Consider the following 26,257-nt stretch of genomic DNA (forward strand, 5'->3'; position numbering starts at 1 on the left):
TCTAAAAACAAAACAAAAGAAAGAAAAAAAGGACCCGAGATACAGCTCAGGGGTAAAGCTACACCAGTACCAAACAAACAAAACACAAGTAATATTAGAATCTTTAAAAATGTGCACTACTACTTAAGAACAAAGCTAACCTCTTTTTATAGATACACTTACTTATTAAGATCGATGTCTTTCCCTTGTTCATGGGCTTCGATCAGTTGTTTAATAACATCTCCTATAGTCAGCATCATCAGCTCAGCAGGGCTGAGATCTCCTGGAAAGATAATACTCAACAATCAAAAATCAGTTCAGTCCAGATCTCCTGAAAAGATATTATTCAATAATAGTTAAAAAAAAAAAAATTATTCAGTAAAGATTTTAAAACCTTATTTAGTACCAGTTTTTCTTCCAAAAATCAATCCAACTATGCCAAAAGAGTAGCTCAAGTTTAGAAGAAACTATTGTTTACAATGTGATCATCTTTTGAATCTCTTTTGAAACAAACCTTGGCTTTCCCTACACATGAGAAAAGGTCCCATTAGAGGCACAGAACATTATGAGAATATTACAGTTAGAAACAGGAGAAAATAAGGCCCAACCCCCCTACTTGTACAATAACTAGATATCTTGCTTTTGACTCCAGATTAGTAATTACTAATTTTGCATATTTTACAGTTCATAGAGAACATTTAGATGCATTAATTCGACTGATTCCCAGAACAGAGTGTGACAGAACACAACATTGCCTAGCCCATAAAGATATCACCAAGGGTGAAGCAGAGACTCAAACCCATCTTCTGTGTGCAGAAGCGGCATTGCAAAGCACGGTTCTGAGTTTTACACCATCTAAGGATCTTGACATGTTTCTAAGATCCTGTCTGCCCACCATCACGACCCTCTCCTGGCAACTGGGGCTCCCCTTGTCATACAAAGGCACAGCAGGAGCTGACATGTTCTCATGTGACCCCATCCTCAATCCTAGTTTACTGTTCAAAAATGAGCACCTACATGTATGACTACACCTACATGTGTGACTCTACATCATGTACTACCAGAGAAATGAAAAGTTATACCTCATTTGTGTACAGCGAATAAAATAAAATTAAGTTAAAAAAAAAAAAGGAATGAGCTCTTTTCTTCAAGGACAATGATGCCACTCTAGCTTGGGGGCTGTCAGCAAGCATGTTTCCTGCCTGCAGAGAAAGTTGGTGTGCAAAGACACTGATGTCATCACAGAAGGATGGATGAAAAAGCCCTGGAGTCCTTTCATTTACTTTAATTCCACCTGAAACCTCATTGTAACACTGTAAGGCAGGTACTGTTGTCCCATTTTACACATAAAAGCAGCAAAGGCAAGTTACACCTTTGTAAATGGCACAATTAAGACTCAAGTCCAGTTTTTTCAGCATCAATTCCCTGCCCACCCCCCACTGTTTAAGACATCTAGACAAAGCTAACACACACAGAACACATAATTTGAGAGAAAAAGTCCATCTACCATCAGAGGTTTTCCAACCCACATAGTTCAGCACTTCAGAGTTTTACAAAGATGCCTAATGGGCTGTGTATCAGGAAGGGCTGGTGGTGGTGGCAGAAGAAGTGGAGGGAAGGGAAGGGTCTCTCCCACTTACCACCACCCCTTACCCCCTTACCACTGTACTGAGGTTCTGCAGAAAACTTCAATTGGAGGGTAAAAGGAGGCTGGGCTGATGAAAATAGATTAGGATCTGAAAACCACTTAAATTAAATAGAGCAGTAAATCAAACAAAGCTTCATGGTAGAAATGGCACAGGGGTCTTTGTGCCATTTTGTGTGTGAAGGAGCACTGCCTAACTTCAATACAAGCTGCCTGGTGGGGGTCAGAGTTCAGTAAAGATCAGATAGCTAAGAGCACAAGAGCCACAAGACAAAGGCATTTAGATGGAATGCAATACACAACTGAGAGTTTTATATTCTCAACTTTGTAAACAAAAAAGATGAAAGAAGTGTTTTTAAAAAGATTGTAGTACAAAGAATGATTCCAAAGGTAAAAAGCATACACATAAAGTGGACACTATGCAAAAGGTTCTTGAAAGGTAACAGTTAAAAATCCACAAGATGTGAAATTAAAACAAACAAAAAAACATTTAACAGGACAGATTTCAGTCCCAACCCATTGACTATGTGATAAAGGAAGGATCAAAGCTTTCTGAGCATCCATGTCCTTGTCTGTAAAATTGGTATAATAGACACAAATCTCACAAGATCAATATAAGAATCAACTGAAATAATGTATAGGAAAGCCAAAGTATCATGTAAATATTAATTATTGATGAAAGCAGATTAGGATGACCAAAATGGCCAAAATGACCAAAGTGAGAAGGGATAAGCTATTTCAAGTGTGATTTCTAAATAACAGATAACAGGGTTTGATGACAGATGATGCTAAAAGAATTAAGTTGTCTGGCCTGGCTAAGAAGGAGCAAGTTAGAGACAAGGACAAATTTAATCTGAGGCATGTAGAGTTTGTTGTGACAAGATAATAAATACTTGGGACACTGGAACTGCTGCTTGGAAGCAAGAGAAACAGCAATTAGTGCTAAGAGGCACAGTGATTAAGAACACACACTTTTCAGTTTATGTTTTTGGGGTCAGAGACACAGCCTGACCAACTAGCTCCTCTTCTCCTATGTATAATTTTGGGTTGGGAAAGTTAACTGACTCTCTTCATGTGTAAAATGGAGATGATAGTGACTTCAGAATGACTAGTAAAAGACTCAATAAAAGTAGTTATTTCTCTAATAACTATTAGCATTACTAAACCAGTGAGCGTATGGAGATTAGAACAGAACCCCTGAGAATGTTTAAAATTTGGCTCCTTCCGTTGAAAAACTAACGAGAATTTTCCACGCTAGCGCAGGAAATAGAAATGGGAGTTAATGCACAATGCATGCATAACTGTTCACAGACTGCAAGGAAAATCCAGGGCTTTTCATATTTAACTTAAGGCTTAAAAAAAAAAAAAAAAAACAAAAAAAAAAAAACCTCGAATACGTCAAGCGTCTGGTAAAGTTCGAGAAGGCGTTCAATGCATTAACCACGTTAACTCCTTGAAGAGCATACTTTGGTATAAAGCTCACCCTGCGACTTGTGCAAAAGACACCAAGTCACTGCCCAAGAGGAGGAGAATAAGTGTAGGAAGGTTTAAAAGCATAAAGGGTATTGAGAGGGCGGGGGCTGGAATCCACACAGGACCGACCCGGGCGGCCAGGCGACTGGATCCGGCAGCAGATTCCCAGGAGGAAAGTTGGTTTTTACATCTGACCGCCGAGGCGACCACCCCCCTCTTCCCCTCGCCCTCCCTGTTTGCACCTTTCCGCTTCTGCCTCATTTCTGCGCCGTCGTAGCAGATGCCACCACGAGACTGTAGCTCAGACCACGGAGAAAGTTAACAGCCACAAAGCAACCCCGGCCTGTCGTAAAAGCGCAGCCACCGTATCGTAAAGCCCTTCCCAGAAGTCTGCGCGCACATAACTCCTCCCCACCCAGGCGGTGGCGGAAGAAGGGGCGGGGCGAGAAGGGACGGCGCCAGGGGGTGGGGCGAGTGGAGAGGGCGGGGCTTGGCCGCCGCCCTGCCGGGTGGCTGGGCGGAGGGATGAGTCGAGTAGCAGCTTGGGGAATCGAGTGGCAGCTTGGGGACCCAAGCTCGGCCTGGGCGGAGCAGCGATGGGTCAGAGCTTTTGCCCCTGGAAGCCTGAGAGCGGGCGGTCTCTGAATGGCGTGTGGGAGCGCAGGCGGAGGCGGGGCGGGACGAGTGGGGAGACCGCAGCCGAAGTGGTAGAAGCCAGTTCAGAGCCTGGGAGGCACCAGGGGGAATCTAGTAAATGCTGACCTGCAGACAGTGAGGCCAGTCGGTCACTGTGGTCCCAGAAGAATGGCACCTTTCCATCCATTGGTAGCTATCGGAAAACTATGACTCTCTCCAGCAAAACACACATGTACAACATATTGCAGAGTTTGGAGGCAGGACTTGGGATAGTTTTTGCTGAAACCCACCCATGATCTCCTTTGTCCACGGATGCAAGAACCCCTTTCATTAATAGAGGCGGGAAAAGAACCGAGGTAACTCCAAGTCCTTGACCCCTCTGTGACACGACCTGTCTTCTCAATGGTATCTGTACTTTTTGTCATCTTCAGACCATTAAACGTAAATTATATTCCTTGAAAATATCTTCCAAGAGACCTGGCATTTGGATTTCCAATAGCAGGTTCCAAGGTCTATCATAAGAATTCAGGCAGCTTTAAAAACACTCAAAACTGGTTTAGTTCTTAAGTCATTTGGGAGCACTTCTGATTAGGAATATAATTAACTATTGAAGCAAAGAAATCTCCAGTAGAGGGAGAGCTGAGCGCCTGTGATATGAATGTCAGCCTGAAGGCGATTTTGCCTGGAGAGATAAGTAGAAGATCCCACACTAATGATGGTATTCATATGGATTTTCTTTTCTCTGTTTTAAACTTATATTGATGCTTCTCTGGCTTTCTTATGGAGGGGCTACATCATCGTGCTAAAAGTTCAAAGCAGTCTTTTAAGACTCACCTTCAATTCTTTCCTCATTTTGATCCCTTTACTTTCTACATCCCCACTTTGGACTAAGTACACACCTAGAGTCCCTGAGAGGTGTCCTGGGAATGAGCGAGTTGGTCCTTAAAGGTAACACACTACCCCAAACTGAAGGTTCTAAGTCTTTTTCCCTGTACTCAGGGGCACTGTTTGGTTCTCAGACACGGCACTGTGGAATAGGTTTTCTTTTCCTCTCTTCTCTACTGGACAGTACTTTAAGAATATTTGTTCTTAAAAACATGGATTTAAAACTGAAGTTCCAGAAAGTATTATTTAAAGTGGCTTGCTGTCCATTTCTCTTATCAAACAATCCAGTGTTATTTTGTTTTTTATGGATTTTATTTTGGGTGAACTTTAGGACTTTGGGTCAAGAATTGGTTTATTTTAACCCTCTCATATTCTCCATCTCTCCCAGTCATGTCTCTTGTTTGGGTGTCGAGGAACCAGCTCTTTATCTCTCTTGCAACTGGGACGTTTGCCATTCTGCTCTAGTGAGCCAGATCCATCAGAATAGGGTTCATCCTCCAAGAAAGATTGCTGCAGGGTGGATACTGTGATATATTTAAACAAGAAAAGGACTAAGCTCTGCCTGTTTACAGAAAGAGGGCAGAGAAGGGTACATGAGCCCCTGTTCATGTAATTTAAGTTTATATGAAAGCAGAAAATAGCATGTGTCCTGTGAGGGAGGAGACTGTGGTGGAGAGCCTGCGGATGGCAAGTTAGTTTCACTTCTATTGTGTAAATGTGGGTTCCTGACAGGCGGCAGGGCCACGTACTTCTTATATAACCGGTTCTGAATAACTGTACCAAGGCACAGCCGCTGCCCTGATCTTCTTTGTGGACTCCTAGAAGGAAAGCAGAAAGAGATTTTTGTTTTTTTCTATTCAGTAACATCTGGTAAGTTGTTTCTCTTATATGATTCACACTGTAACTTGTTGATATTTTTAAAAAAGAGACTTTTCAGAGAATCCTTTTAGATTTACAGAAAAATTAAGAAAATAGTTTAGAGTATTCTCACATAATCTACTCCCTTATTATATTACTGTGGTACAATTTGTTATAAGTAATGAGCCAATACAGGTACATTATTATTAACTAAAGCCTATATTATTCAAGTTTGTTTGTATCTAATATCATTTTTCTAAGCTAGGACTGCCCCCCACCTAAGATACCATATTGCATTTAGTTGTGTCTTCTTAGGCTCTGCTTGGCTGTAACGTTTTCTCAGACGTTGCTTGTTTTTTATGACCTTGACAGTTTTGAGGAGTGCCGGTCAGACATTGTGTAGGATTCTCCTCTGTGGGCATTCTGATCATTTTCTCATGATTACCTGGAGTTCTGGGTTGGAGAGGAAGATCACAGAAGTAGCATGTTGTTCTCATAACATTGTATGGAGGGTGCTTACCATGACTGTGATCTGTGACCATTGGTGTTGACCTTGGTCACCTGACTGAATAGTGCTGGTCAAGTCTCTCCACTGTCCAAGTTACTTTCCTGCTACTTCCATACTGTGCTCTTTGGAAGGAAGGTCTACGCTCGCACCTGAGCCCGGGGAGTTGTACCCCACCTCCTGGAGGGTGGAGTATTGCGTAAATTACTTGGATCTTAGAAACTGATAAAGTATGTCATGAAAAAAAAAAAAAAACCTCCTTATTTACTCACCAATTCACACAGAGAGGAGGCTGGAGAAAAACCTGCCAGCCCTCCACCCCAGTGCCTCTTCTTCTCTGACTGCCTCTGGTGGCCATCTGCTAATGCCCAATGTGTTGCCTGATGTATTTATGCCAAAACAAACCCCTTTTCCTTTAGGGGTGTGGAGGTTCTTGTTTTACCCTTTGCTTCTGACCTAGCATGTTTAAATTGCTCCTTTGGTTCATCCCTAGTTTGGAAGAACAGTACAATGTCCAATAAGGTGGTTAAGAAATGTTGCTGTTCCTCCCAGGGCAGCAGTTGCCCCGAGCACAATGTTGACTGATCCCAAAGAAAGAACTTAGAAGACTCAACCAAGAGGTTTTGGACATTTTCTTACTCATGTGCTTCTGGGTGGCCACAGGCCAGGACACCAGGAGGGCGCTCTGTAAGCAGGGGGAAGTTCTAGGACAGACTGCATGCCCACCGCCCGACGGAGCTCTTCAGAGGTTTGGGAATACATTCCTTTACTCTACCACCAGGGTTACTCTGCTCTGATGCTGACCTCTAGGCTGGAGACCAGGGAGGTGGCCAGCTTCCTCTCTCCATTCCTTCCTTAGCACATTGTTTAGAGTCCTTCTCTTACATGAGCTTTCCGAGGCACTGATTAGTGTTTAACCCAACAGTTGCCCACACAACAAAGGTACTTAAACCAAAACCTAAAACTTAAAAAGAAAGGAAATAAGTCCTCAATTTTATCAATGTTCCATCATTTTGTGAAGAATCTCCTGTTCTCTGTTTCATTCTTTAGCCTTACTCCCTGTTGAAGGAGGATGAAACTTGACCAGAACCTCCAGGGAACATGGGATAGCCTCCTCAAAGTGATTGATCAGTGGGGACAAGAAGGGGAGTCAGTTTACCAGTGAAAGTGGCATTTGCCCCTGCCAAACTAAATAGATCCAGCCCTAGTGAATACTAGGACTGATTTCTAGTTTAGCTGCCTTTACAACATATTCTAGAAATAGCAGTTGTACAAGTGCTTAAATGCCCACAGACCATTGTTCCATACATTATCACAAGAAACTCCTGATAGGGCTGTTTTCACCATTCCCACGCCATAGTTGGAGAAACTGGGGTTCAGAGAAATCAGGCAGTGCTACCTTGAAATATGAAATATAAGTATCCTGACTCAATGTCCTGAGCAGTGTTCAGAATACCATTGAGACTGGAAGGTGATCCTGTGTGCTGCTCCCCTGCTGTACCCCAGCACCCCAACCACTCAGCCAATATTTGTTGAAAGAATGAACAAATGAATAAAATAAATATAACTCCTACCATTATGAATCTTACACCTAAGATGTATTTTAAAGATGAATTTTGTTCAACAAATACTTACCCAGTGCTTACTGCGTACCAAGAACTTACCTATTTGTTAAAAGGCGGAAATATGCCAGTGTTAAAAACCAAAATGCCCCCCAAAGAGACTTTGCCAATTTAAGCATTTAATTTTTTCCCTATTAGTGCCACTTTGAGGGAAATAATAGAAATGAAAAGAAAAATAAGATTAATGTTGGGAAGGGCTAATAATGGGAGCAAGGTAGAGTAAGAAGATTCTGACTCAAAGAAAGTAAAAGAACAGAATGTTTGTAATTTGCAATAAGCACATTCAATTCTGCATCAAACAGAGCAAATGCAGTGAAGGTGTATTTCCCTGACCCTTCTCCCCTTCTCTCTCTCTCTCTCTCTCTCTCTCTCTCTCTCTCTCTCTCTCTCTCTCTCTCGGTACCCCAAGGGCATCTTAGAGTTTGCAGGCAGTAGCTTCACTTTGAGTCCCTATGTACAATTTTGTTTTTCAGGTTGCTTTTCTTCCTCCTTCTCAACAACATTCATCCCCAAGAAACATGTTTGTCAGTCATTTGAGAGAACCCTCACTTGTGGGCACTTCTCCCTTCATTCCCCTGTGCCCACGCTCCAGAGGTTTTGAGTAGTATTTATTACAGAACTCTTAGTGTAATGAAAAGGACTTTGGCCTTGCCCCCAGGAACCCCGAGTCTGAGTCCTCATTGCCATGACCTTGATACATGCCCTAGGACCTGTTCCTTCCCCTCCCTGGGCCTCATTGTCCATATCCCTACAAGAAGGGGCCTAAGCCTTCTTTATTTAAGTCCAGTGTCTACAGCTGTTTTAGCATAGGGATGACTTGCATCTGTGTCACCTTTGTTACTTTTCCGTATGGAAAAAGATGGTAAGCAACAGAGAGAAGGGAGATGATAGAAGCGAGAGTAACATCCCCGAGTCACAATTACTTAACAGGAAGCCAGTTCTGAACAACCTCCCCATATCTAGCTAAACCTGCAGAGTCTCATTGAAAGATGCTATTCTTGGGCCGGGCATGGTGGCCCACACCCGTAATTCCAGCAGCTCAGGAGACTGAGGCAGGAGTATTGCAAGTTCAAAGCCAGCCTCAGCAATGGCCAGGTGCTAAGCAACTCAGTGAGACCATGTCTCTAAATAAAATACACAATAGGATTGGGGATGTGGCTCAGTGGTTGAGTGCCCCTGAGTTCAATCCCCAGTACCCCCGTCCCCCCCAAAAAGATGCTATTCTTGGGCTCAGTGCACATGAATGTAAATAAGTACTAAAAGCAAAACTGAAGTGCTAACCACATAGTTGAAATACAAGTGGAATAAACCACACTTGCAGAACCTTGCCTGACTGAGCAGTAAGTCTGGACTGTCTGTTTCCTATTGCTTCTCTACAGAACCAAATTTGCATGATATGCACTATCATTACTTTCTGCTCTGCAGGGAAGTGGACTCCAGCATCATCTAAGGAGGAACGATGCACCTGTAGGTCACTTTCTCCTTTAATACAACGAATTGACATTATAGTCTTCTCAGTTGTGCTACATAGAAGACCCTAATCATTGATACATTATTAGTTTCCATAACAAATGACATGTTAAAATGAGAATTTCCATTCTTAGCACTTGTTTAAATCTTAGAACTTTCCATTGTGAGGACTAGTTTAACCTTTCATTTACAGACGGGAAACCTGAGGCCCAGAGTGATCAAATGATTTGTCTGCAGTCCTACAGCTCTATTTTATTGGTGGCAATACCAGAAATAAAAGGTGCCACCTCTGATTTGTCTGATTACTCTTCCCATCACATTGTTTAGTTCAACCCAGTGACTCCATACTGAGCAACTATACCAAGCTACCTCCCCTGTTTATCTATTGGTTTTCCTTTTTAAGCATCTGTTGTTAATTTCTTTCTACCTCCTTTCCCTTTTTGTAAATGATATCGTTTCCATTCTCCAGTGTCATGACTTGTCAGATGACCCTTTCCTGCCGGTCTTCAAACATTTGAAGGAATTTGAAGCCCAGTTCTTTACAACCACATCTCAAACAATTTCCATTTTCTCAGATTTCAGTTAGGGGTTACATGCTATTTATGGGCTGGTTTGGTGGGTGCTGCTTTGGTTTGATTGGTGCTTATGATTTGGTAGCTCCACTGGAAGCAGCTAAACCCAATCCAACTCCAGCTAGCTACATGCTGATGACCTTTGCTGGCTTTTGAATTCTGTCGATTTAGTAAATGAAGTCAGAGAAGTGAAGTTCCTATGACCCTGAAAGGAGCCAAACCACTACCTTCATCCCAGAATTCAGTGAGCACATCTGATTCTCTGCTCAACTCTTAGTACTTTTTATGCGCTTTGATTCACATCCCTCTCAGATTGAAGGGCCTCAGTCTCAAGATCACATTTTATTCAACTCTCAAGATTCTGTGTTCTCACTTGAAATATTTCTTTAATTCGATGGTGGTCTGGTGGTAATGCTTATCACTTCAGTTGATTCATTCTTTGGGGCTTCGTCTGGCCCCACTGGTTCTTCCTGACATATGAATTCCAGGATAGAAGTTTTCCTGGAGGTCTACAAAGTAGACCATATGTCTACCACTAGCAAGACCATATGTTTTATTTTATCATCAGTGTCCACTGTGATAATATAATGCCTCACGTTTTATGTGACAATGGCTTTGAGCTGCCGTCTTCAGGAAACAACAGATCTCTTTGTTAATTCCTAACTCTGTAGTTATGGATAGACATGATGGTAGGTTTGCCCATGTGATAGCTCTTCCATCCTTTTTATCTCCTCAATCACCTAGGCTTTGATGCCGTTCAGCATTTCTGAGTGTTTCAAACCAGAAATTGTCATGTTTCTTATGAAATGTAGTAACCTCGTAGAGTACTTCCATTATCAGCTTCTCTGGGGAACACTTCAAAAACTTAGACTCTTGAGAGTTGAAGAAGCCCTAAGATTCATCTCATCCAATACCATTACCAGATGGTCATAGGTTTCCTGTTCAGACTCCTTAAGTGGCAGGAAATGCATTACTTTCTAAGGGATCTCGTTCCATTTTGGACAGCTTTGATTATAGTAATCCTGCCTTATCCTTGGAGAATTCATTCCAAGACTGCCACTGGATGCCTGAAACCACAGATAGCACTGAATTCTACATTGACTGTTTTTTTTCCCTATAAGTACATATTTATGACGAAGTTTAATTTATAAATTAGACACAGTAAGAGATTAGCAACAATAACATAATAAAAATAGAACAATTATAATAATCTACTGTCCTAAATGTTATGTGAATGTGGTCTCTGTCTCTCAAAATACCATATTTATTTTTACTTTTTCACTAAAGGAGGCACTCTGTGGCTTCTTTTTGGCTTACCTGAATTGCCCACATCACTACTCTTGCAGTTTGGGGTCATTACTAAGTAAAACAAGGATTAAACACAAACAATGAGATACCACAGTGGTTGATCTGATAACCAAGAAGGCTGCTAAGTGACTAGTGGACAGGTGTCACATACAGCAGTGGTATGCCAGACAAAGGGATCTCATGTCCTGGACAGGATAGAGCTGGACAGTGTCAGATTTCATTATGCTACTCACAAATGGTGTGTAATTTAAAACTTAAGCATTGATTATTTTTGGAATTTTCCATTTAATACTTTTGGGGCTATAATTAACTGTAGGTAACTGAGACTTTGGAAAACAAATCACAGATTAAGGGGGAACTACTGAACTTGAGAATATTGGGCCAAAGTGCTTTCTGTTACCTTCCACCTGGGGGTCTAGTTCTACCCTTCTGGAGCCATGAAACTGAGGCATCACCTCTCATTCATGCTGCTCTGGGTGACGCATTTGAAACCACCCTGAAGTCCCTCCTGTCTTCTGCCTCTGCCTGTGTCTTCCCTTCCTCAGGTCCAGCATTCCCAGTTCCTGAGCAGTCCTCTCTCTGATTATTGCTCCATTTGCATACCTGCTGCTTTACTCTCTAAGGCAGAACTCTAACCATGTCAAAAATGAATTTGTTATTTATTTTTAAATTTTTACATTATTTTTTAGTTGTAGATGGACACAACACCTTTATTTTATTTATTTATTTTCATGTGGTGCTGAGGATGGAACCCAGTGCCCTACACATGCGAGGCAAGTGCTCTACCACTGTGCTACAACCCCAGCCCATGAATCTGTTTTTTAAACATCCTTTGGTGTGGAATCTGATCCATTATTTTTCATTCATTTATTCATTCATTCATTCGTCCGTTCAGCATTTACTGACAGTCATGCACTTCTTGATAGAACTGCAATGTTGAAAAAAGTGCAATCCCCTGAATTCTAATAACTGATGGTTCAATAAAGAGGAGAAATAAAGAAAGCACGGTCAACATTATAAGAGAGCTGTCTGTGGGGCAGTGGGACTCAAGGGGAATGATTGAATTCGGGCACCATATCACAGAGGGAATGCCAAAACAGGATCTTGAGGAATAGAAATTCACTGAGAAGAAGGGGGAAGGGCACCTGACTGAGGCTAAGAGGCTTGGCAGGTCGCGGGATGCCGTGCCCTGGAGAACCATCAGGGATGTGGGGTGACCTGAGCGGGTGCTGCAGGAGAGGAGTGGAGAGGTAAAACCCTCTACCTGAGGCTCAGGACTTAGCGTGTGGCAGGAGCCTGGACCACAGTCAACCAGCACACCAGCTTAGCCAGTTTCAACAGATGGGTTGTGATTTTAATTTGGGGTTAATGTGTAAATGAGACAGTCCCCCTAACAGCTTGTGGGACGAGTGTAGGTTGACACTTTGGGAGGAATTTTGCATAGTTTAAGGGCTGGTGATTCTGTTTTTGAAATACACGGCTGAGTGCTCTCAACAGAAACAGCAGATATGGGGAGCACTCTGAGTGCTTCCTACTTGTGTCCCCCACATTCCTCTCTATGGGTGGGGACCAAGAAGCTCCATCATAGTGTATTCCCACCCACTAGGTGTGTGCCCTCCCGTCTGAGCCTCTAGGGTCCATGGCTCTCCCTCCATGCCTGTGCCCTGTCTGCCAATGGGCGGGGCACCTCCTTTGGAGGTGACTCTCTCCTCACTGCAGATACTCCATGCCTCTGGGCTGCTCGTAGCCCCCCAGTAGGGCTGTCCTTTGGTGGGGGTGGGGTGGTGAAGAAGGTCCATAGAACCCAGTTACTGTGTCTCTCCTCCCTACTCAACAGCCCCCAGGGAAACTCCATAGGAGCATCTGGTGTTCTAAACCTCCCAGATTCTTGCTGAGGCTCTCTGGAACTGAACGGCGTTGGCATAAAGGGTCAGGGTACACCTCTCTGGGACCCTGGGCACAAAGCCCTGCAACTTCACTTGCGAAGTTCTGGCCTCCAGAGGTTCATTCTCTGTCTTAAAGATCACAGGCAACATCAGCTTAAACTTTCAAAGATACAAGTATGAAAGGAAACTATTGATCCCACGCTGATGTCATATTTAAGACAAGTGTCGTTGGCACTAGGTGTCACCAGGTTTTCAAAGATTGAATGGGTGCTACTTTTACAGAGCTTGAAATCCAGTGAGGGAAACAAAGCACAAACAGATCTACGTATTCTTAGTTTCTGCTTTTTGTATTCTTAATGTCTGCTGCTTTTTCCCCTTGTACTTTGTATGTCCTTTTAGGTCAGTTCTCCCAGGTGGACAAAAGGAAGATTTCACATACATAACAAGAAATGGCAGAAACAGAGCCCGGGCCACACCCAGGTAAGACACCTGCGGTGGTGTCCTCTGATGGAGCCCCAGGAACTGACTGCTGTTGCCTGGTCAAAGGCAATGACTGGGACTGTGTCTAACCATCTCCATCACTCCTTGCTCTTCAGTCATACTCTCTTTTTCTTGACAAGTTTTAATAGTGAATGAATGTCCATTATTTCAACGATATCTAAAATAGCCTATTCATAATGAAGTGAATTGTTTGACTGGCAATTAAGTTTGTGGGGTTTCCTACCTTTTTAAAAAAGAAAGTTCCAAAAACCATCTTTTAGGACCCTCGGAAGATAGCCTCTCTTGCAGTGGGAAAGATAGGGCCCTTGGAATGTCAGTGGCTTTCCTTACAAGCAGAGATGTAGGCCTCTTGGGTTACTTTTTAAAGGGTGAGTCTTGTCACCTTTCTCACACCTCCCTGTGGAGAAAATGGGGTTATCATCAGTTGTGTTTTGAGATTTATGGAGGAATGCTTCTTCCTTCCTGTGGAAAGAGCTCAGGGGTAAGGGAAGCCAAGTCTTCAGGTCCGGAGGGTAGTGGCCAGCACCTGAAACATGGCTGAGCCTCCAAACAGGAGAAACTGCAACTCTGGGATCCATTTGGTTGAATTTAGCATTGAGGAGTGGGATTATTTTGCTTGGAAGATCCAGATGGCCTCTGGCAATGGTATGGATCAACAATGAACCTGCCTCTGTCGGGCTGCTGGGGATCAGTTTTCAAATGTGACACCTTGTGGCAGCCAGAAGTAACAGCAGCAGTAGGCTGGTTTTTGTTTTTGTTTTTGTTTTGTCCTGTCTCCCTTCCCTCCTACTGTCTTTCCTAGGATAATTCGGTATAAAAGAATGTTGGAAAGGACAATGGTTGCCTGAGCAATAAAAGGGAACAGTAAGAGCTATGATCCAAGTTCAGGCCAATACATTTCAAGTTACAATTTAATATTTCAATACTATCCATACAAATACTATGAGTCCAGGATGCAATACTTTCTCCTTTCCGGGCAGTTTTTCATTTGGGAAAATTTTTAAAAAGCGTTTTAAATCATGCTATTTTATCTACTTCTTAGCCTTTGCTTTAGCTGATAAATAAGCTTCCAGTCTCTTATCAGATTAATTGCCAGTCACTGCAGAGCTGAAAAAAGGGCCCTGGATATATGGGCTTGTCACTTGTCACATGTGGATAAGAGACTATGCAAACATAGATTACACAAGACAGTCAGTGAGTTACAAAGTGGATATCATTCCGCATACTTTCCCACACAGGTGGAGGTGACATTCTGGCACTGACTGCCTTTTGAAACAGGCTGTGCTGCAGCAGGCCCAGGTGCCTGAATAGCATGCTCTTTTCTTCTCTGCCTCTTCCTCTCCAGCCACTGAGCCAGCAACCACTTGGTCCTTAACCTGAGCCAGGGTGAATTCTTCCAGTTGAATTTAATCTTGGAGTGAGATGTCTGAGGCACAAGGTCTAAACTACAAGCTCTTTCAACAGTCCCTGCATGAGCAGGAGGTGGCAGAGGTTCAGTCTTTGGCAAATACATGGCTGTGCCCTAGAATACTCTGTGGGGTGTGGGCTGGTTCTGGATATAGCAGGATGGGTGCTGGAATTTACAAAGCTGAATGGTTGGAGCTGCATGAGGCATCTGGGAGACGCACATCTGGAACCTAGGACAGAGGCTGAGACTTCTGATTCAGCTGCCATCCTGGGTCCCTAGTGGAATTCTTCAGGGAAAATGGCCTTTGTAGGTCACATTCGGTTTTGGAGCCTGGAGCCCTCTTTATATAAGCTTAGAGGGTTATGTCTCTTGGGGATCAAGTCTTCTAGTTTACCCCATAGCTATTTCCTAAGGCACAAGCCAGCCCCAGAAGCACTGAGTTAGGACTGTTACCAACAACTTTAACCCCTAACCAGGTAAACACCACCACCAAGGTGTTTCCTACCCCCCACCACAACTTTTTGATTAAACTTTCTTTTGGGTAATGGGCCTTACCAACCTTCCACTTTATAACCAAGGGAAAAACCTTGAATGAGTGAGTCTCTGCAGAACTACAAAGACCTGCCTCTCATGATATCTGTTCTTGCCTGTGGAAGGAGGTAGCTGCTAATGTCTCCAGGTGAAGAAGAGGAAAAGTTCCCCACAATGTACTCTCTCAGAGGTACCCATCTGGTACAGCACTGTCCCAAGCTCCTCCAACGCTCACATGTTTCTCAGCTCTCTTGTTTTACAGATGAAGAAGCTGCGGCTCAGGAGAGGTTATTTACCCTGGGTACCTGGCCCCTGATTCCCCCCACATTCTGCTTCTGATCAAGTCTGAAAAGGCCTTTCTTCACTCATACTTAGCACTGCCTTGGGATTTTCCCCATAGTTGGTTGGTTTCCTAAAAGTTGATATGTGGTAAAGAATGTCTAGCCACTTTGGTTTCTGAAAATTTCCTAGTAGATGTTTTTCATCTGGGGAGATATGTTGAATGTTACATTTTGGAATCGGATTAAAAAAAAAAATCCTGAGAACTAGGAACCAAATGGGATGAGCCCACAGCATCCTGTTCCAAATGAGCTTTTGGGCAGACAGAGCTGCTGGCCAAAGTCCTCTCTTAGTGTCTCCGAGTCTGGGCAGTAGTGAGCGAGGTGAGGCAAAGATCCCGTACCCCAGATCTATAACTTTGTATAATCTCTGCTTCCCTCTAGCTGACGATGATGTATTTAAAGAACCAATGAAGAAAAGACGACGGGCATGTCCAAACCAGCGATTCCGAGCCTTTCCCTCAGCAGAGCAGTGTGCTCTTAAGGAATGTGAGTATCCAAAACCTGGATCTTCCTTTACAAGAAGATGAAAGACCTTCACATGGATCGGCAGAGATGTGTAACTTGACAACTGTCTCCAGGTTGCTCTGGGAGAGGGGGTGTTGTTGTGAAAATAACCTCTTTATGGTTAGAACAAAGACTGTGAAAATGGTTAATTTGGTGCTTTAGTGGGTGTTGGTATGGTGTTCTTGCATTTTGGTCTTTTTATGATCACAGGAGAGAAGAATCTAGAAGGCCCTAAAGCCCATGGCAAAGCCGTGACAGCTTCTAATTAGGAGTTGCAGACAGGCTGGCCCTGTGGAGTTGTCAAAATCAGTGCTGTAACTTGTGATAATCTCCACCGTGGCTCCCTTGCTCTCTAGTGTAAATGGTTTCTCATTCACTTCTTTCCTCCTCTCTGCAGTATTCAGTGGACTCCTCTTTTGGAGACCTAATACTTTGTCCCTGCCAGGCACATCCCAGATAATACATTTCTATTGGTTCCAGATGAGAAATTGGAGTCACGGACAAGAAGGGTTTTGAGCAACACTTACCAGAAACTTCTCCAGTGTGTCTTCTTGGACGACAGCATTCCTAACGGAGTCAAGTACCTCATGTGAGTTGAAATCCATACCCTCAACTCAGGCATTGGGGCCTTTCCCTAAAAGACTTGGGTATTTTACCTTCTCCATGAGAAAAAGTTTTTAGTTAGATACTAAGCAAAGAAGGCTGGGAGTTTCTGTATCTGTGGGCCATTATTATTATTATCACTGATAGTTGCTGTTCGTTGCTCTGTTCCTGCCCCAGGTGATCTGCTAAATATTTTACACATATGAAGGCTCATTTCAACCCCTCAACACACCTATAAAAATGGAACCTATTTTGATCTTCCCATGTTACTGAAATTGAGGTTCAGAGAGGCTGATACACTGAGCAAAGTCACGCTGTTGGCAAGTGAAAGGGCCCTGAATCTGACCCAGGCTATGTGACTCTGAGCCAGTGCCCCCCACTATACATTTGGAGCTGACTTGAGGGACTTGAGATGTGCCTAAAGTATAATATCTCCTGCTCAGTAAGACTCTGGGTTGCTCCTAATTCTGCTTTGCCTCTACATAAGTTTTATTAGGGACAAGAATTGTAATTTCTATTGAACACAAACAAGGTGCCTCACCTATGTACAGAATTATCTTTACCCAGTATTTTTGCCTAGTTTCATTTGCTGCCCGCCCCCACTCTGTGTAGCAAACAGAGAATAATTTTTTCCTTTGACCAAGGACAGAGAAGCGATTTGGAGGATGCAGTGTCTTGCCCAGTATTAGAACTCGGTTTCTTTGCATTCGGTTCTGATGGTCTCCCCACTGCATGTGGATGATCACAAAAATGTACATTTTACAATTAATACAGAAACAGGCTTCTTGCCTTGATTGAGAAGCCATCAGTGGACCCCATCTACATTGGCTTATTTGGAAGCACTGGGGCTGGGAAGAGCTCCCTGATCAATGCCATCATCCAGCAGGCCATGTTTCTACCAGTATCTGGAGAAAGCATATGCACTTCATGTATTGTCCAAGTGAGCTCAGGCTGCTGTGAGCAATACGAGGCCAAAATCTACCTTCTCTCTGACCAGGCAAGTGTGCCCCCCTCCTCTTCCCTCCCACCCTTCTTCTCCCTCTCCTTGCCTTCTCTCCCTCTTTTCCTCCTCTCTTCCTCCTCTCTTTTTCCCTGATATTTTTTTCCTCCTCACTGTCTCATAGTCCCTGTACTTTGTTGAATGGAAAGGATGTATGGTGGAATGAGGAAGCTCAGTGGCATGAGATGGTTCCGGACTGGGTCCTGTAAAGCTCCTTATGTCACTTTGGACCAGCTGTTTCCCCCTGAGGCCCTGTTTCCTCATGCACACAGCCCGGGGCGTGGTAGCTGATCTGAGATATCCTGATGGTGCAGCCCCCAGCCCTGCACAGGGTAGCACACTCCTCCTGTTACTGGATTCTCCACCTCTGCCTTGGCAGGAGTGGAAGGAAGAGCTGAAGAACTTGACTAAACTCCTGCACAGGACAGAGGAGCCGGGCGGGGAGGCCGTGGACCCATGGGACGGGGATGGTGCCGTGGAGGAGGCTGTCCAGAAGCTACAGGTAGTCTACGGAGCCGGGGCAGAAAGGAAGGACTATGAGGACCTGCTAAGGGCGAAGCCCAAAGGGAAGATCCCCACCTCCAGAGTCATCACCCTCAAGGCAGAAGAGGTAGGGAGCTTTCAGACTTGTTTTCTTCATTTTATCACGAGTCTTAACTGTAACTGTGAATTTATTAAGAGGACTTACCCAAGGTATAGTGTTTTTATTAGAAATAAATTGATACCTGAATCAGAATTACTCATGACCCTAGTTATCTTTCATTCCCTATGGCTGTTGAATAGAAGTTTTTAGCATCTGAATGGAGGAGGTTTTGTACAGAAAATACTGTTTATAGTTAGTTAGGGATTAGTTAGGGATGCTATTTAGCTGCAAATGATAAAAAATAGAACTGTATAATAATTTAAACACATAGGGGTTTTTCATCTTCTCATTAAGAAGCCTGTAGTTAGTGGGGTCCCGGGTTGATTGAGAGGCTCAGCAAGGTCAAGGTCAGCCTCTCTTGGGGTCCTTGGCCTTCATGAGGTTGTACTGATGTCAGCGCTGGACTTCACAGCTAGCCCATGGAAAGAAGTCGGAAAAGCCGGCACTAACCACATCTCCCCTTTCATTAGGAAGTAAAATCTTCCCCACAAACGCCCTGCACAAATGTGTGTGTGTTGATTTCATTATGTAGAAGGGAACCACGTGGTCTTTCCTAGCTGAAGGGTGGCCGATCGAAGGCAGGAAGCAGGCTTGTCTTGATTGGCTTAGACCCATCTTCCTCCCCTGCCTCCCTAGACAGGCAGAGGAAGACTCGGGATTGTGCTGCGTGAATGAGGGACAGGATGGGTCTTGGATGGCTAATGAGAAGAGAGACACTTTTCTCACTTTATAATCCGTACTGATTTTACTACTTTAAAATTCAGTTTCCTCTTTTAAAACAAAATATTTGTGGGAGCCACATTCCAGTTTATTCAAGTTTTACATTTAAAAACCTAATTTTTCTTGTTTCTTAAGATTCATCTTTAAATTCTTCTTCTTCTATTTATAAACCTTGTGATTTTCACACAAAATAAAAATAGTTGCTTACATTTGTCCTATCATTTAATGTTCAGTTATCCCCTGCTTAACAAAGCAAATCCTTAAATATTTAATGCTACTTACATATTTACAAATTTAAATTTCCTTAGATTTTTTGCATTATAATTAAAGTGCAATATATGTGATTCTGTCAAAATATTTTAAACACTTGATGGGCACACGTAGAAGTCAGATGGGTGAAACATTTCAAAGCCCTTGCAGAGCAGATCGTGGGCCTCCCGACATCCATTGGCCTGGCAATGCCTCTTGTGAGGTGGACCTGCGTCCCGGCTGACCCGGGAGAAATCACTGGAAGCACAACTGGTGCGTGACTGTGTCCTTCTTCTCAGGCAGGGGAACTGTCTGTCAAGCTCGACCCCTACATCCGGACTCAGGGGAGGGATGAGGACCAAGAAGCAGCTGAAATACGGATCTGGCCCTTGATCAAACACGTGGAAGTGACCCTCCCCAGATCCGCGTTGATTCCAGAAGGGGTGGTGCTGGTGGACATCCCAGGCACAGGCGACTTCAACAGCAAGAGGGATGAGGTGTGGAGAAAGGTGATTCTCTTTCATGGAACTCCATTTCCTTTCCCTCACCTCTTCTACCCTTTCGAAGCCAAAAATAATTCTCTACTTTCAACTTCAAGAATTTTATGAGTTCCCTGGAATTAAATTCTACTTCATATGTCCTGTGAAAAGCCAGCCATAGAAAGGCCTCAAAGTAAGACGAGTAAACAAGACAGGGTGGGGTGGGAGAGAGTGCAAAGGGCACGATGCCCGACAGCTCACTGAAGACCTTGAGGCTGTGGCCACCTTGGTTGTAGGGACAGAAACCCGCTAAAGCAATACCAGCTCAAGAGAGGTCAGGGAAAGAACGTCAGAGGACCTCAGGAGACACAGTCAGGCCTCAGGACCACCAATCAGGGTTGAAGCAGCCGTTCTCATTCTCTGCCTGGCCTCCTATGACTGCCTCCCTTCCCACAGTTCTCACGAGGTCCTGCCCCTTTCTCCTGGCTTTCTTAGCCAGTAGGATCCACATTGTCAAAAATGACCACCCTGGCCCTGTCTCTAAATAACCTTGAAGTTCATGGGCTTAGCATTGCCTTTATGTCTTTTTGCTCAAATTTCTTAGAGGAAAAATCTGATGGGTTACTGCCCAGCCAGTGGATTAATTTTCTCCAGATTAGGTGTCCATCCCTAGATAATCAGTTGTGGTGGAAGGTGGTGGTCTGGAGGGAGGCCCATCCCTTCCACCAAAGGCTTGGAGTCAGAGCTCGAGTTCCAGCAATGGAATACTCAGGTACCTCCAAGAGGTGAGAAGCTTCAGAGAGTCAGCACTAGGGACAATTATCAGTTCCCACCTAGTAACCAGAGGTTGAGGTGTTTCTGAAGTATTTCTTTGTTCATTATCACACAAGTGCAATATACTAAGCACAGAGGAGGCAAAGACTCTAGCTAATAATAACAGCAGATGTTTCCTGAGCATTTCCTCTGTGCCAGCTACCATTCTAAACAAATTGCACCCTGTAACAGATTTTAGCCCTGGGGATCCTCTGCTCTTAACTCCTACTCTATCCTACAGTTTTCTCTGTGAATGAGAACTCAAAGAATGACCTGTTACAGTAAGAATCACATATGCTCATCCCTCGGTGTCTGTGGGGGTTGGTTCTAAGATGCTCTGTGGACACCAGACTCCTCAGATGCTCAAGTTCCTCATCAAATGGTGTAGTACTTATACATAATCTACACACATCTGCCCTCATGCTTTAAATCACCTCGAGATGACTTGTAATACCTATTCAATGTTAATACTATGCAAATAGTTGTTATATTGTATAGTTTAGGGAATAATGACAAGAAAATGACACATTCAGTAAAGTTTTTGTTGTTGTTGTTGTTGTTACTAGGGACTGAAACTAGGGGCAATCTACCCATGAGCTACACCCCCAGCCCTTTTTATCTTTTATTTTGAGGAGACAGCTTCCTTAAGTTGTTCAGGCCGGTCTCAAACTTGTGATCCTCCTGCTTCAGCCTCCATGGCTGTTGGGGTATGGGTATGTGCCTCCACACCCAGCACAGTTTTTTAGAACATTTTCCCTCCGTGGTTGTTTGAATCAGTGGTTGTGGAACTCATGGACACAGAGGGCTGCCTATATGTGTGTGTACATGTATGTGTGTGTAATGTTTAAAATGCACAGCAGACAGTAGGACTTGCCTTCTGAGAGGATGCATCCCTACAGCTACTGGCAGTTTCTGTTTACTATCGCTCTTTACTCACACACCTGTATTGCTTGTATATTTTGCACAAACATATATTGTATTTACAACTAACATGTTGACAGCAAAATAAAACAAGGTGGTGGAAGAAGCAGAGCCTTCCCACAAGGGCCCCAGTCTCATAGAAGAGATAAAGCACACAACATGCGGATGACCAATTGAAGTCAGAGAGGTCCAGGGTGCTGGGAGTACTCACAGGTAGCAGTGACCTCCAAATCGCTGCCTTCCTTCACAGCGCCTGTGGAGCATCTTCCCAGTTTTGTAGCAGGCTCCGGATGGGCAAGTCCTTGTCTTGGGGATCTTAGGGTCCATTCTAATGAACAAGCCATCTCACTAGAAAGGAGAGCTTACGTCGGGAGATGCATAGGGCTGCAGCGAGGTCATGGAAGCCTGGCCTCCACCAGGCAGAGAGGGGAGTTGGGAGTGGATCCACCAAGCCCAGTTCCCTGGCAAAAAGGATCATGAGCAATGTGCCAGGGAAGCAAGGGGGTTGGCATTCTCGGAAGAGCAAGCCTTCCCCAGGGCAGGAGGGAGGGCATAGGGCAATAGAGAAGGGAAAGGCCTGGTGAGCCCAAAGAGTTCTGGAACATGAGGGAGACATAGGATCTGAGCTAGACTTGGACAGGGAGGGATGATCAGCATCGTGAGTTGTAAGTAGCAACAGCTGCTTCCACAAAGAATCTTTAGGTTTTTGCTAAGTGAGTGACTGTGGGTTGGGGAGCTTTGTGACTGGTTTCCTATGGCGGTTGAAAGACCATCTAGCCTGTGCCCTGATTTTACAGATGAAGCAATGGCTGCTCAGAGATGGGAAGTGACTTGCCCAAGACCACACAGCTAGTGAGTAGCAGAATTCAAGGAAGAGAGCAGGGTTCCTAACTTCCAGCTGGAACCCTGTCTACCGCCCTCTCTGGCAGGATGTCTTCTTTATCCACTTCCTTTGAAACCAAGATGGCCCAGCATCCTTCCCCTCAGCCAGTGGGCAGGCCTGGCCACGTGAGCCTTGGTTTCTGCAGGGTCTCAGTTCTTGGAGTGGAGCCCCTGCCCTTAGCTAGTTCCAGGCCAGGCTGAAGGAGTGATAGCCGAGGGAGGTGGTGAGGCCCTTTCCCTGGAACGGGGCACGGTCACAGTCAGTTCAGATACGCTGGCAGCTCATCAAAGCCCACGGATCTGGTTGGAGAGGCGCTCTGAGGAGGTCGGCTGGAGCGCGAGATGGTTCCCAGGGTGCTTGGCTTGGCCAGGGCTCCCCTGCATTCCTGTGGTCTCGCGATCACCTCTCACAAGGAGTTTCTCCCCTGCCCAGGGAGAGCAGAGCACAGGGACACATCTCTCGGCTGCCAGCTTCGCCTTCTCTCAGAACGACCACCAATTCAGACACCTTGGTCTGCCATCTGCAAAGGGGGTACTTTCAACACGTCACCTAACCCCTACGAGGCCCGTTCCCATCACGGGGCAGAATGGAAGTGGGGGTGGGGTGCTGCCCCACCCGCTCCCGAGTCCAGTGGGTCTTGTTTTATAGATAAGGTTTCTGTGTCTCCCAGGCCCTGACTTCACCCAATCCTGGCCATGGGGAGCTTGGTTGCAGGCCCCACATTTAACACACTCTCCTCTTCAGAGTCTCCACTTCACATTCTGCCACAGATCATGTTTTTCTCATGTTAGTATGCACTTAGTAAGCACCTAGTTTACCAGAACCATAGACAATGCAAGGGTGAAAGAGGGCCTGCTCCCGAGGAGCCCCAGCCTACTGTCCTTCCATCCTCCTCACCGGATTGGAGGGTTGCTGCCCTCCATGGACACAGAGAGCCTGGAGCTTCTCTCAGTTGATTATCATTTGGAAAGTGGGAGGTGGCAGTGATTGCTTTTATTTTCTTTTTTAAATGTAAGTCCGTTTACAAATAGGGGAGGGCCAGGATCCATCGTTAGGATCCATAGTGGTCCTCAGAAGTCCCTTTATCTCTCAGGGTCTGTCTTCTCCATAGTCCAAGGGGTTTGTCTAGCTCATGAAACTGATGCTTTTAAAGCAATGATCTGTGGAGCCAAAAGGCTGTGGACACAGGGTAGGGTGTGTTGAGCAGGTGGCGACTCCAAGTCCCCCTCTCTGAATTCTACCAGAGAAGTTGTTTTTCAAACAAGTTCATGTGTTGGGACTCTTCCAAACCCACAGATTCTGAGCTAGCTACTGACCCAGGGAAGGATGCTGGGACTGCTTGATGTTCGAGGAAGTGGATAGAGGGGACGGCCTGGGGGAGAGGGTGGTAGGTTGAGCCCCTGCCGGAAGTTAGGAAATGTGCTCAAATTCTGCCACTCACTAGCTGTGCTGTTGTGGGCAAGATGAATTTGAAACTCACTTGTTGGAGATTAATGTATCTCAACTGCATGACATTTGGGGCCAGAGAACTCTTGTTCCAGGGGGCTGCCCTGGGCATTGTAGGACACTTAGCCTTTACCTACTAGTACTCCCACTTTGTCACAATTAAAAATATCTCCAGGGCTGGGGCTGGAGCTCACTGGTAGAGTGCTTGCCTAGCATGTGCAAGGCCCATATTCCAGATGTCCTGTTGGGCACAAAATCTCCTCTGCCGTAAAGCAAAGTAATGATTTAATTATCAAATCACAAACTTACCACAGCTTTATGTGCAAAGTACTGTCTTGAGAACAAGACAAAGCTCTGTCTTGATCCCTGAGTTGGACCAGCTTTTCATTCATATGGAGATAGGACAAGAGAAGCAATTTGACGACAGATGTCAGAGGTAACCCACAATTGCTTGTCACACGAGAGTGGCACATTTGATGAAGTAGCATTTATGCTACAAAGAGGTAGTACTTTTGCGTTCCTTTGCCTTTGCAACTTGAATCCTAGGGTGCCTGGCTCCCTGCTGCCACATGGTGGCCGTATGCTAGACATGCAGGGACCATCAAACATCAAACTGAAGCTGCAGGTGACAGACAGCTTTGGGGTAGATGCATGCCTTTTTCCTTAGAGGACAATTCAGATGAAGCAAGTGAGTGGCAGATCTGGGATGAGAGGACTGATTTCTTGAATTCTGTCACTCAGTCATACCACAGACATCTGCAAAGCTCTGTCAAGCACTGCTTGAGGTGATGTGGTTTCTGAGATGAAGGGCAGAGTTGCCCTGCACAGTAACTCTGGCTGAGAGGAACGGTGGAAGGCAAGTACAGGCATTCTAGGATGCTGGGGAGAGGTGGCCAGCCCACCTGCCGTGGTCCTGCATGGCCCTGAAGGATGGAGGCTAAGCAGAGGTTGTGGCAAGTGCTGAGGCCCCGAGAGTTAAAGAGTAGGGCACAACGGAGTACCTGAGGGCAGCTCTGTCTGGCTGGTGCAGAAGGAGGAGGGAGCCATGTGTGTAGACAGGACGGTGGACAGTGCGTGAGGGGAGTGGACACAGGCGATCCCTCAAGGAATCGTCCTCTGGAACTGAGCCGCTGTGCATGCTCTGACCCCTGCTTGTGGGCATGTTCCGCAGACCATTGATAAGTGCTCAGCGATCTGGGTGATCAGCGACATTGAAAGGGTTTCTGGAGGGAGAGCCCATGAAGACCTTCTGAATGAGAGCATCAAAGCCTGCCAGCGAGGCTTCTGCAGGGACGTTGCCCTGGTGGTCACTAAGACAGACAAGCTCCACCTGCCGGAATACCTAAGGTATTGTGCTGGGCTTGTAGGGAGGGGGGTCCCAGCTGGGGACTTTCCTTCCTGGGTCCCTGCCCTCGCCTTGGCTTCAGGAAATGACTGTTGGAGTTGAAAGAGAAGACTGGATGACATCCTAATGTCCTAGGAATCGGAGCCCTGTGTCTCGATCCTCCAGGGTAGCTGCTTAGTGCCAAGCCAGCTGTCGCCTACACAGCTCCAGGGTGCCACATACATGTGTAGTATGCAAAACAGCACCCCGGATTGTGCAGCGTCAGCCCTTGCCCCGCAGATGTGGGACGTGTGCAGTTTCCGTGAAACTGCCTGGCCTGGGACAGCAGCGAAGGATCAGGCCATGTTTCAGAATTGTCTGCCCCTGAGATTTTTTAACTCATCTGCAAAAGGCCCTTAAGGTCTTAGAACTTTGGCTCAAAGGAAATGCGTTCTCTGAGAGTTAGTCTAACAACGAAAAATGCAGGGTGAGCACTGTGAGCCTGGTGGGGGTAGCAGAGGGGCTTTCCCTGCAGACCTCTGGTCCCCCAGTGACTTAGGAGACTGTAACTTACCTTCCACGTTGAGACACTTCGAGTGGAGGGGGGACCCGCAGAGGATGGGTGGGTGTGCCCTGCGATGCCCTGGGCACACTAGCGGGTGTCGCCAAACGCAGCACTGTCAATGCCTCTCTGCTCTCACGAGAGCTTCTCCCCCCGCCCCCTCCACCATTTCTCCAGGCCCCCTGAAACTCAAGTCTGACTGCCCTCCCCAGGAGTTCACTGGGTCTAGGTCGAAATTTCAGCTTCCTCTTCCTTCCCTGCAGTTCCTTCCACCCTCCCCGCCCCACCACCACCGAGTAGTCTCAAGCTCCCCCTTCCCAATGCCAACACTGAAACTAAACAGAATTAAATCAGATTTAATAACTGCTTCTCGAGTGCCATGGGAGGCTGCAGATTGCCTCATCTCTGAGCTCATGGTCAGAAGAGGGTGGAAGGCTGTTGACAAGCAGAGCTCTGTGACACCAGTGGGAGAGGGCTGCCTCGTGGCTGG

General features: G+C 45.3%; 2 protein-coding genes across 3 annotated transcripts in view; one reads left to right on the forward strand and one right to left on the reverse strand.

Moving 5' to 3' along the window:
* ELP3 (elongator acetyltransferase complex subunit 3) overlaps positions 1 to 3,473 on the reverse strand; it is a 78,875-nt gene extending 75,402 nt beyond the window's left edge. Inside the window, exons 1-2 of the mRNA XM_079139952.1 lie at positions 3,340 to 3,473; positions 163 to 262 (exon numbers count right to left, since the gene is read on the reverse strand). Coding sequence (XP_078996078.1) covers positions 163 to 262; positions 3,340 to 3,358 — 119 coding nt within the window. The 5' untranslated portion in view covers positions 3,359 to 3,473. The remainder of the gene's footprint in view (positions 1 to 162; positions 263 to 3,339) is intronic.
* A 400-nt stretch (positions 3,474 to 3,873) lies between these two features.
* The window catches only part of NUGGC (nuclear GTPase, germinal center associated), a 47,815-nt gene continuing 25,431 nt past the window's right edge, over positions 3,874 to 26,257 (forward strand). Inside the window, exons 1-8 of one of the 2 annotated variants that reach the window (XM_079140370.1) lie at positions 3,874 to 4,089; positions 13,239 to 13,319; positions 16,002 to 16,106; positions 16,605 to 16,713; positions 17,502 to 17,724; positions 18,107 to 18,337; positions 19,639 to 19,848; positions 25,053 to 25,228. In XM_079140370.1, the coding sequence (XP_078996496.1) occupies positions 13,289 to 13,319; positions 16,002 to 16,106; positions 16,605 to 16,713; positions 17,502 to 17,724; positions 18,107 to 18,337; positions 19,639 to 19,848; positions 25,053 to 25,228 (1,085 nt within the window). In that variant the 5' untranslated portion in view covers positions 3,874 to 4,089; positions 13,239 to 13,288. Of the gene's footprint in view, positions 4,090 to 5,266; positions 5,489 to 13,238; positions 13,320 to 16,001; positions 16,107 to 16,604; positions 16,714 to 17,501; positions 17,725 to 18,106; positions 18,338 to 19,638; positions 19,849 to 25,052; positions 25,229 to 26,257 lie in introns of those variants that run through there. The other variant, XM_079140369.1, reaches the window with a different exon arrangement.

Source organism: Sciurus vulgaris (genome assembly GCF_902686455.1).
Source record: "Sciurus vulgaris genome assembly, chromosome: 5".
Classification (NCBI taxonomy): Eukaryota; Metazoa; Chordata; class Mammalia; order Rodentia; family Sciuridae; genus Sciurus; species Sciurus vulgaris.